At 42.3% G+C, this 12,541-nt stretch overlaps 1 protein-coding gene across 1 annotated transcript in view; it reads right to left on the reverse strand.

Annotated features, from left to right (window-relative positions):
* The window catches only part of RANBP17 (RAN binding protein 17), a 236,178-nt gene that overhangs the window by 21,982 nt on the left and 201,655 nt on the right, over nucleotides 1–12,541 (reverse strand). Inside the window, exon 25 of the mRNA XM_054568057.1 lies at nucleotides 4,589–4,755. Within this exon, the coding sequence (XP_054424032.1) occupies nucleotides 4,589–4,755 (167 nt within the window). The remainder of the gene's footprint in view (nucleotides 1–4,588; nucleotides 4,756–12,541) is intronic.

The following is a 12,541-nucleotide window of genomic DNA, read 5'->3' on the forward strand; positions in this document are numbered from 1 at the left end:
AAGTATGAAAGATGTCTTGTATAGTATGTCAAAATGTTGAGCAATATCGTTTCAATCTAAACACAGAAATGAAAGAAGAGCAGATGATTTCCCTTTCGCTGTAATTCACTTTGGGATGTATGTCATGAAGAGCACTATACAAAAGCAATTTTCATTGATTGACTGACTGATTGAGGAAAAGGGTGAATGTTCTTTCAGCTTATGTCCCTGCTGGAGTATGATTCTTATAGCTCCTGACAGCTCTTCACAATTTGTAGTTAAATGCCAGGTTAGCGCAAAAAGAGGGGCTTGGGTGGGGGTTGGGTTTTTGGTTCTTGAGCCAAATAGTTAAAGAGATGAGGGTAAGATAAATTCAAACCCAAATGTTCTAATTCCTGCATTCAACATATTTAGATTTTAGAGAATATAATTGCTAAAGATATCCAGTTAATAAGTTAATTGTACAGTCTAATCAGCAATACTTGCCGATCGCATAGTTTTTGTTGTACTTCTGGGGAAGGTGCTACTGTTATAGGGCAGTTAGTTTTAGCTGAAGATCCGACTTAGAGAAGCACTCAGAATCACTGGCCTGTTCTTACACTCTGAAAAAGAATTAGTCACATCTTTGGCATGGCCCTGTAATTCCATAAAACTCACTCCTTCATTTACCTTATTTGGGCAAATCTTTCACTCTGTCAGGTAACTAAATGAATGCTGATCTATAGACCAGGGATGCAAGCACTTAACGTGGCCAGTGATAACACTGAAGAAATGTCACACGGAAGTTTGATCTTTTAAATTACGGTGGCAGATCAGGGCCTCCTCACTGTCACTATTGGCCTGTTCTTAAAATTTCGGTTTATCTCTCTAATGACATAAACACACGGGGAATTTTTTCTTAATACACGTAAACTGGGTTTTTCTCAACTGTTAAGTTGAAACAGTGCTGGTTAGACACTAATTCTTACTTGAGATAGAGCCACTTAATCGTCATGCATATTCAAATGGACTAAATTTCACGCTCGCAAAGTTATATTTGTTTGCAAAACATGAGGGATAACTTATTTGGAGCGTGTTTTCAGCAACGCTGGAGATCTAAAGCCACACAGCAGGTCAAAAGAAACACAGTTAAGATGAGAGGCAGGTAAAATGGCTTTCCTCGGCTGCTGCATACAGGCTGAGGCCCGTTACAATGTTGGAAAACCTTTATGTGGGTTCGTGCTTCATTTGCTCTGGAAGCTTCAGGAGATAACTTTTGCAATTTGGAATTGACACTCCTCATGCAATTACGCTTCCAGCAATACAGATCCCGGTCTGGGGGGTGGGGGAAGACGGTTCAAACTAGTAAATAATTGCAGTATCATTGCATCAGTTTAGTTTAAAGAGCTGACAAACCCTCTCTAAACTCCAAGCACAATTAGTCATTAGGGTCTAGTTTTTCAGCACTGTTAAGCAATTTGTAACCCATTCCTTTTAATAGGGTTAGGCATTACTTAACGGACACAGATGTCTTGAAAACTGAAACCTCGAGTTATGAAGCAGCAACCTTGTTCATTACTTTCTGTGATAGGCAAATCGTCTATAAAATCAGCATTTAATGGGCAACCAATGAATAATCAATGGCTCACTTTTCATCTGAGTGTGAAAATGAGAATAATCTAATACAAAGTCCCTCTGGTGCGAGGCTGAATCTTGGGTTCTGCTGCTCTTCAGGGCTGATTTATAAGGCCTGGAAAGCTGATGGAAACAGATGATCAATGGGACCCATCCTTGCTCATAATAACCCCCAACTGGCCTACTCCCTATTTTCCAAGTCCATCCCTTCAGGCTATTAGCTCTGTCCAGCTAATTCTTCCCACTACTCCTGCCTGCTGCTTTTACTCCGGCCATCCGTTCAGTCCAGCCGACTCAGAAGTAATTTTATACGCAGCAGAGAGCGGGTGGAATTGATTTTTCACTCAGCACTCAGTTCCCATCTGAATAATTATCAATTTTACTGCCTCATAAAGGGAAGAGTCAAAATTTCAAATCAATTCAAAAGAGCTTTTGAGATGACAGAAACTGTGCATAAGAATAGAGGTCAAAGTTGTCAGTGACCTCAGAAGATGATGTCAGATATTACCATGCCCAACAGTTGACATCAGAGGCACTCAGGATGATATAGCCGAGTGCTAATGCAAATCATATTTATGCTGACGACCAGATACCGGTCATTAATATTTAAAATGCGATCTGAAAGCCTACATTCCAAATAAATAGAATGCATTCCACTGTTAATAAAGATGTATCACTACTTAGGCATACACTATAAAGCAAAGGGTTACCAAGTACTATTAACACAGAGAAATTACTTAAACCAACAAACGCACGGTAATTCTGAGTAAAGACAAACTTGATTGTCTCCTGCACAACCATAGGACTTGCTCTGCATTCTCCGACAGTATGTCTAGGACCACGCCTATTGATTTTTGCTAAAATTTTCTACCAACATAAAAGTTTCTGCCAAAGCTTATTAGACAATATTGTGACCGTGGCTGAGCGCAGGCAGAAGGATTTTGGTGGAGAACTTGTTGCTTGCCATGGGGGTGGGGGGGTGGGGGCTGGGCCTGACCCCTGGCCAATCCAAGGGTATTTATCTTTGCCACCGGCTACACACTCTAAGTCTGTGGCGCTCAACCTTCTCCTGGTAAAACACCCGAGGGCTATGCCCCGCTGCCGACGGCCCCAGTGGCTACTGCAGTGGGTAGGCAGGGGAGCGGGGAGGAGAACACCCAAATCCTGATGGCAAAGGCAGTCTAGGTGGACCTGAGATCTTACCCTCACCAACTAGACCCTTGAGAACCAATGGTATAAGCGGTAAGGACTTGCGCTTTTGAGCTGAACAGACCCTGGTTCACATTCTACTTTCCAGTTGATCTCTCTGAGCCTCACTTTACTCATCTGTAAAATGGGGATGATGATAACCACGTTTCAGGGCTGTTGGGGGTCTAAAAGAGAAGACTTCTCTAAAAGTTGTCTTCTCCTATGCCGCTCTGCCATCACTATCTTAATCAAATTATGATATAATTGGTTAGTTACTTATCTCTCTGTCCCATCTGATAGGAGACTTTTTAAAGAGAAAAATTATGTCTTATGAGTCTTGATTGCTCTTGTACCTTGTACATAGAAAGTCCTCAATAAATGTGAGTTACCTTCTTCTTCTATTTACTGTATCACCAACATGTAACAATTCCAGGGTCATACCAAACAGTTCTAGGCCTACAGCACTTTGCCTAGTGATACAAACTCTTAATTACTTCCCTCCCCACCAGGAAAATAATTGGTTAACTGAGATGTCGCCACAGACAAAGTTCTGATAATTTCATTTAAATATTGGCAAAAAATGGCAGCCAGGAAGAAAACCTGTTCCATGGCTGCTGGCTCGTTCTGTTTCATCAAGAGTGATATTTTCTGTTGATTGCAAAAGACTTATTTGCTGGTTATGACCATGGTAACATGTTTACCTTTGCAAAACAGACGATAATGGATATAATATGGCAAAATAGAACAACTGGAAGCATGATAAAGCTATCATTTTCCAAATCTAGTGAAACTGGAAAATATCAATGTTGGTATTTCCACAGAAAAATGGTATTATTCTTTTGAAATATTTCCAGCACGCGTATTTCTTTTTATGTATGTTGTTACTGTGATTTGTAGAAGTGAGTTTTTTAAAGAACAGAGACAGAATCATGGATTCAGGAGTGTTTTGATGGCTGCCAGATGGGAGGGGGGTGTGGGAAATGGGTGGAGAGGAGAGGGGATTAAGAAGTACAAATAGGTAGTTACAGAAGAGCCATGGGGATGTAAAGTACAGTGTAGGAAATGAAGCTGCCAAAGAACTTATACGCATGGCCCATGGACATGAACAATGGCGGGGTGGGGGGGGTTGCCTGAGGGAGTGGGGGGGTGCTGGGTGGAGGGGGGTAAAGGGGGAAAAATCGGGACAACTCTAATAGCATAATCAATAAAATATAATAAAAAAGAAAAAATAAAAACAATATTAAACTTGGACCTAACTCATATTAGCCACTCAGAAAACGCATTTGACAATAAAGAAATTGTGGCTTTATTACTTATTATTAAATGCTCCCGGGAACATGACCTATCTGAACCTTGATTTCTCATCTTAAAGTGGGAAAATACCAACCAGGATATGATAAATGAAAAGTTCCTAGCAAGTCACCTGGGACAGACTGGGAGCCCAGGTAGTGATAGTTTCCCAACGTTCCAGAGCATTCCCAAGGCAAACGTAAGATGGCACCATCACAGGCCCCGGGAGAAACCGGAGGTTGACCGATCCTAGCGCTGGCTTCGCCTTTTCCCTCCCAGGCCCCTGGAAGAGCGAGGCTCTCGGGAATTCTAGTTCACTGAGGCGAGGGGCAGGTCTCTGAGGTGCCCTGAGGGCGGGTAATCCTAAGGTCGCTGTACTGCCCTGCCTTCAGGGAAAATAATTCCAGGAAATAACCGATACAGAATCTGCGCAAGCAAGCCCAGGTGCTCTCAGAGCTGTTCAGGGACCAGGCTGGCTTTTGGGAAGCTCTGTTTCTTAAGCCCGATGACCAGTTACCTGCTGCAGGACATCTGGATTTTGCTGCATAAAATGTAACAGTCTCTGGCCGGCCTGGGTGGCCTCTCTGCACCGCAGTGGCTTCTTGCCCTCTTTTGAGATGTGCCTGAAGAGGTAGGTGACGATGTAGTCCAGGCTGGCGCAGCAGCTGGAGGAGACGACTGTATCTGTGTGAGTGATAAATGAGAGTTCGTTTGCCTTACTGCAGTGTTTGCTTCATCTGGTTAATTACAATGCCTTTATTAAAAAATAACTTTCTGGTTTCAAAGCACTTTCTCCCCCCTTTTTTTGAATTTATTTGGGTGACATTGGTTAACAAAATTGTACAGGTTTCTGGGGTACAATTCTAATCACACCATGTGTCACCGTGTGGTGTGCTCCCCCCCGAGTCAGGTCTCTGTCCATCACCACCCCCCACCCCACCCACTGCCACATTGCTGTCCATGTCTGTGAGTTTTTTCTCTTTTTCTCTTTTGCTCAAACCCCACCCCCCGACAGCTATCAGCCTGCTCTCTATCTTTGAGTCTGTCACAATTTTGCTTGTTAATTCATTTCGTTCGTTAGATTCCACATATGAGTGAACTCATATGGTACCTGTCTTTCTCTGACTGGTTTGTTTCACTTAGCAAAATGCTCTCCAGGTCCATCCATGCTGTTGTAAAGGGCAAGATTTCCTTCCTTTTTTTTTACAGCCAAGTAGTATTCCACTATGTGAATCTACCACAGCTTTTTTAATCCACTCATCTACTGATGGACACTTGGGCTGCTTCCAAATCTCGGCCATTGTAAATAATGCTGCAATGAACATAGGGGTGCATATATTCTTTTGATTTAGTGTTTTGGGTTTCTTGGATAAATTCCCAGGAATGGAATAGCTGGGTCGTACGGCAGCTCCATTTTTAATTTTTTGAGGTAACTGCATACTGCTTCCCCACAGTGGCTGCACCAATCTGCATTCCCACCAACAATGCATGAGGGTTCCCTTCTCTCTACATCCTAGCCAAGACTTGTTTGTTGATTTATTGATGATAGCCATTCTGACATGTGAGAGGTGATATCTCATTGTGGCTTTAATTTGTATTTCTCTGATGATTAGTGACATTGAGCATCTTTTCACATGCCTATTGGCCATCTGTATGTCCTCTTTGGAGAAGTATCTCTTCTGGTCCTTTGCTCATTTTTTAATTGGATTGTTGGATTTTTGGTGTTGAGTTTTGTATGTTCTTTATAAATTTTGGATATTAACCCCTTATCAGGTGTATCGGTGAATACGTTTTCCCATTCAGTGGGTTGTCTTTTCATTTTGTTGATGGTTTCCTTTGCTGCGCAAAAACTTTTTAGGTTGAAGTAGTCCCATTTGTTTTTCTTTTGCTTCCCTTGTGCAAGGAGATATATAAGAAAAAATGCTGCTATGAGAAATGTCTGAGATTTTACTACCTATGTTTTCTTTTAGTAGTTTTATGGTTTTGAGCCTAACATTTAAGTCCAACATTTATGAAGTCAGCATTATCCTAATTTCAAAAACTAGATACACACTACAAGGAAAATTATGGGCCTATATCACTGATGAACAGAGATACTAAAATCTTTAACAAAATATTAGCAAACCAGAACCAGCCATAGAGTAAAAACCACAATCAAGTGGGATTTATTCTGGGGATGCAAGGTTGGTACAATATCCACGAATCAATAAATGTGATACACCACATAAACAAAAGGAAGGGTATAAACCATATGATCATATCAATAGATGCAGAAAGAACAGTTGATAAAATTGCACCTATTTATGATAAAAACCCTCAGCAAAGTGGGAATAGAGAAAACATACCTCAATGTAATTAAGGCCATGTATGACAAATCCACAGCCAACATTATATTCAATGGGCAAAAACTACAAGAGTTTCCCTTAAGACTGGGAACAAGACAGGGATATCCACTTTCACCAGTCCTATTGAATACAGTACTGGAAGTCCCAGCCACAGCAATCAGACAAGAAGAAATAAAAGGCATCCAAATTGGAAAGGAAGAAGTAGAGCAGTCCAGGTATTTCTGCCTAATGGCAACATATGAACATGATCCCCGGGAATTTATGATTCGTGACAGAAACAGCAAGAGAAACAATTAGAAACACTATGGACTCAAAAAAATGGCAACCGCGATAGACTCAGGAGAGTGCAGACTGGCAAAGTGGGGCTGGGAAGCAGCAGGTTATCAACTTGCTAAGGCAACGGTGTCTTACTCATTTTATTCATCTCTGAGGTTCTGAGACACATGCGCCTGTCACGGATGAGAGGTGCAGTAGGATCCGAACTGATTAAAGAATGGGCAGGCAAAGCTCAAGTTTTTGAAAGGTCTTGAGTTTAGTAATAAAACCTACAGTTGATATAATGCTAGAGTTTAAAAACACTTCCACATACACTGTTTTAGAAAGAAATGACATAGTAAATAGAAAGAGGTAGGTTGGGGGCAAGTTTTGAAACACACAATTTTTTTTTTTGCATTTAAAATAAAGGACAGTGATGGTAGCTGATGCCGGGTCACAAGGGCTTGGATGAGAGTCTAGGAGACGGGCACAGATAACAGTTTTGGGACCCCATGGAGCTATAGGCTTTTAAGGAAAGAGCTTTCCTCCCCTCCTGAAGCTATGGCATTTGATTGATTTACTAATTAACTGCTTACGCCTCTCCCCCCACTAACTGGCTTACTGGGCAGAAAAGGGAGCGTTGGTTTTACAGCCCTGAGTGGTGGTGTGTAGCGGGGAACATTTCGGCCTGAGAGTCAAGCACAGACTTGTTGAGCCTGACTGTTTTTTCTCTTTTTCTTCACATTTCTCCCTTTGAAGTCCTAATCATGAAAGTAAATGGATTAAGTAACTTAACATCTACAAAAGGAAGTGAGCAGGAAATAGATACGGTTCCTCTCACCAGTGAAGAGCAATATGCAATCAATCATGCAAAAATGATGAAGACTTCACATAGATTTGGTGACCACATGCCATGCAGGTTGCATTAAAAGGTTCCAATCTACTGAGTCAGCTATGAAAAAGCCAGGTAAACACTTTAGATACAAAGGTTGGAGCATATATCCTTGCAATAAAAGCAAGAAGAAGAGCTTCCATTATGGCTGATTTATGGTTGGGGACTTTGAAAAGGATAAATGTTATTTCAGGGTAGATTGAAAAGTGAGGAATCATAAGGATTGAGGGGCATTTGATCAAAAAACAGAATGAATACTGCTGAGGACTATGTACTATTATTGGTTTCTTTTTTTTTCTTTAAAGATTTTATTTATTTTTGGAGAGAGGGGAAGGGAGGGAGAAAAACATCAATGTGGGACAGGTACATCGATTGGTTGCCTCTCATACGCCCCCAACTGGGGACCTGGCCCACAACCCAGGCACATGCCCTGACTGGGAATTGAACCGGCAGCCCTTCCGTTCACAGGCTGGCACTCAGTCCTCTGAGCCACACCAGCCAGGGCCTATTACTGGGTTTCTTGATTTGCAGCTCAAGCTATTGTGTGAGATTCAGATAATTAAACTCTCCTGACATAAAAAAAAAAAAACACCAAAAAACAAGCAGAAGTCATGAAGTTTTCTATTTTATCCCATTTCTTAGTGTTTAGACTCTATTAAGAAGGGTTCATCAATAATTTAGACATTTTGGGGTATCATTTTTAAAGAGGTTTTATTTATTTATTTTTAGAGGAAGGAAGGGAGGAAGAAAGAGAAGGAGAGAAACACTGATTGGTTGCTTCTCCTAAGCCCCCAGCTGGGGACCTGGCCAGCAACCCAGGCATGTGCCCTGACCAGGGATCGAACGAGTGACCTTGAGGTTCGCAAGCCAGTGCTCAATCCACTGAGCCACACCACCTAGCGCTGGATACAATTTTTAAGCCCACTAGGCACTGTGTGCTCTGCAGCAACTTCTTGTTGGCACAGGAAACAGCCAAGTGCCCCTTTTCTCCTGTAGCCGCCTCGGCAGGAAGCGCATGCATCGTTAATGGCCCTCCTGCCCGCTAGGCCCGCCACAGAGCGGCTCAGAAAAGTCATCTGCGTAGCCAAGAGCTGCCTAACCAAGAGCTGCCTAACCTAGAGGCAGGAGCGAGCTAAGGGGGCTGAGCTGAAATCTGTCTTTGAGTCACAGTCTCTCACTACAGCAGAAGGGCGTATGAAGGTCTTGGGGAAATAAGGGGTGGAAGGCAATTTCAGAAACAGAAGGCCTATTTGGGGGGTGCAGTGGTTTGGGAAACAGGGGGGGTCTTTTGAATCTGTATTTCCTAGATGTTTGACCTTAAGGAGTTTCAATTTGCACCTCTGCAAAATGTGCTTAATATCACCTACTTTGCAAGGTGGCGTGAGGAATTAATGAGACAAAGTGCTCTACTAACATAGCACATGACACAGAGATTTCCCCTTCTCGCTTCTGTGTTTTCCCGGACAGTTCAATCCCTTTAACACCCAGCCTGTCACTAGTAGCTAATCCATAGCTTTCTTCTTTCTTTAGCACATTTTTGGTTGGAGAAACTAATGTACAAGATGTCTAAGCTTCTAAATACTTCCTGAATGTTTCACTCCCACATTACATCGATACTATTTCCTTCATCCAATTCAAGAACGTGGTCAAAATAACAACATACTCTCTCCATTAATATTGAGCATTTGAGACCCGGAGGTTTGCAAGCGGTTCAGCTTCTCGCCCGCCCTCACCGCCCCCTGCTTTGCCTCTCGGGCCGCCGTTCGCTGCCTGGCCTGCGCCCGTCCCTGCCCCAGCTAATCCTCAGGGGCTTTCCCTGGTCACACTTCTAAAAAGGCCATGCTTAATCATTCTCTACTTACTCCCCGATTTTAAATCTTTGTTTAGCACGTATCATGGTGACATTTTCATGCAGGAGTGAGCTTCATATGAGCGGGGTCTTACCTGTCTCGTTCCCTTCAGTTTGCTAAGGTCTAGAAGAGCAGCTGCTATGTCGTTCTGCGCACAACCAACGCTGAATGAACGAATGAGTCGAGAGCAGCTGGTTGTGAGCCCTGTGCCCAGTCTCTCTATGTAAGAGCTGGGGTGGGGGGAGGTGGTAGTGATGGTAGATCGGTGATTAAAAGGATAGAAAATATAACTACTTTTCTTATTCACCTTTACCTTTCCACACATTATAGCTGGTCTGAACTAAAAATGCTAATTGATGATTAATGAACAAGTTTTACTATCATGTTAAGTGTATTAGGCAAGTTACTACTCTATCGCTGATAGAACTTTTTTGTACTTCCTTCTCACTTTTTCCTCTGAAGCTACAGTAGAACTAAAACCTACCTGTAACCCAAAGAATACTTATAAATGTCTCTTCACAAATTTATCATTGTTGGAAAAGGAGAAAGCCAAGTGGTTACATTCAATGTGTAAACAGTCCTCTCTCTTTCTTTTTAAATGTTTTTCTTTATTGATTTTTTAGAGAGAGGGGAAGGGAGGGAGAAAGAGAGTAAGAGAAACATTGATGTGCTAGAGATATACTGATCGGATGCCTCTTGCAGGCCCCCAAATGGGGACTTAGCCCGCAACCCAGGATGTGCCCTGACTGGGAATTGAACTGGCAACCTTCTGGTTCACAGGCCAGTGCTCGACCCACTGACCCACACCAGCCAGGGCTAAATAGTCCTCTTCCTTAAACACACAGGGCACAATTCACCTGCCAGTTATCTAATGCTGACAATGCCATTTTGTAACAATAGAAGAGACTGAAGATAAAATCAAGAATACAAGGAAAACTGTTTTTACCAGGCATCTAGCCATCAAAACTGCGACCTGTATCAGCCACATCTAGCGGGCTGGCAGGGAAAGAAGAATGAATGAGTTTTAAAGTTAGAGATACTCCTGGACCAGGTCCTTATTAGTTGTATGACCTTAGGCAAATCATTTCACCTCTCTGAGCCACAGTGTATCATCCAGATAACAAAAATAATCTTACCTAATTAATTCACTAAGTATTTATTTATGAAGTATTTATATGCTAGGCACTGGGAATAAAGTGATGATCAAGACTGTTCCTCTCCTTAGGCTTACAATTAAGTAGGAAAGAAGGACAAACAGCCTGTTAGAGTATCTAACCCAGTTTTGGTTCACAGAATGGTGCTGAGAAGGACTGAAAACGTATGAGGCACATAAGAAAATACCTACAGCAGGACCAGGCACAGGGCCGGGGTCCACGGTTATGCATTTAGTAAGGGGCAGCGCTGGAACTTAATTCCAAGTTCAACATTCTCTCCACAAGGCCACTTTGCCAAGACTCACTTGCGAACCTTGCTTAAGAGCAGATTCCAGGCCTAAGACCACACTCAGAACAGCACAGCCACCAGCAACTAATTCAAAATCTTCAGGTATTACTACGATGTGAGATAAAAGAACGCCGAGCCAAACTGTAATAATACAAGACGTCCGTTTCTGTCCACGAAGGATTAACTGCTGTGAGAATTTTCCTTTCCTCCATAAACAACTAGAAAACAGAACAAAATATATGAAACAACATTTTTCAGTTATTGCACAAAAAGTAGTACAGGACTACTAAACCAGAGGGGAGGGAAACCAAAGAGGCAATACCTCCACAACTGCTCAGGCGCATTGCCCGAAGCTGTTTCCAGGCTACTGACGAGGGAGGGGGAAGGCAAACCAAGCCAAGTCTTCTCACTGAGTTGACAAGAAAAAGCCAAAATCTGGGGGACAGCGGGGCTGAGGCAGCTAGAACTTGTGGGGCAGAGTGTTAGAGAGCGGAAGCTATTCAAGGAGAGAGTTTTGCAAAGGAGTCCTCTCCAGTCTTTGAACAATGTAACAGAGATGGGCGCCACATGTGTAACTGGAGTTCCAGAAGGAACGGAGATTGAGGAAGAGAGGCAGCGGCTGCCAATATTTGAAGGCAAACCGTGATAGTATTATTTGAAGGTATAGATTGTGAACCATAGAGTACCGCTAAAATTAAGAAGTATGGCAAATAAACTCAAAGGGGATAGAAAATGAACCCATTAAAAAAAAACAAACGTTTAATTAATCCAAATCACAAGAAGGTAGGAAAAAGAAAAAAAGGAACAGAGTCAACATAGGATTAAGAGAAAACAAACAGCAATATTGAAGTTTACACTCAAATATACTGGTAGTTACATTAAATGTAAATGGCCGAAACACTAACTAGGAGGTAGAGGTAGTCAGATTTGACATAAAAATATGACCCAATTACATGCTGTGTGTTAGGCAAAGACAGGGTCCGGAAGAGGCAAGGCCTGCTTGATGGGGTTGGTAGGGCAATAATATGGGTGTAATAATTTATAGCTTTAATTTGAACATTTCACCTAAAGTGTCACATGGTGTGCTTGAGTATGATATCATTATGTTACAGAATGACATGCTTATGATTTTGTAATAAAACAGGGGCGCAATTTGTGCCGGACCCCCTCTATGTCCATGTGCTTAACGCTGTGAACGCGTTAAGTTACAGGGCAAAGAAGAATTAAGTGTGCAGATGGATTAAGGTGGCTAATCAGTTGAACTAAAAATAGGGAGATAATCCTAGATTATCTGGGTAGAACCAAATTAATCCCAAAGGTCTTTAAAAATGAAAGAGGGACAGGAGAGGTCGGAATCTAAGAGAGACACACTTATGAAAGAATGACCAGGGAGAAAAACGTTGCTGGCTTTGAGGACAGAAAACAGGGCCATGAGCCAAGGAACGTGGCTGGTCTCCAGGAGCTGGAAAAGGCAAGAAAGGGAGGCGCCTTTAGCTGGAGGCCCAGCTCTGCTGGCACCTTGGGGTTGGCCTAGTGAGGCCCATGGCAGGTTTATGGCCCAAAGAACTATAAGATATAATATATTTACATTGTTTTAAGCCACCAAGTTTATAAAAACTTGTTACAGCAGCTATATAAAATATTGGGCTGGTCAAGAAGTCCGCTTAGTTTTTTTCTGTAAAATA

The sequence above is a fragment of the Pteronotus mesoamericanus genome, unplaced genomic scaffold, assembly GCF_021234165.1.
Source record: "Pteronotus mesoamericanus isolate MK-2021 breed Mesoamerican mustached bat unplaced genomic scaffold, CSHL_Meso_final contig_2, whole genome shotgun sequence".
NCBI classification, from domain to species: domain Eukaryota; kingdom Metazoa; phylum Chordata; class Mammalia; order Chiroptera; family Mormoopidae; genus Pteronotus; species Pteronotus mesoamericanus.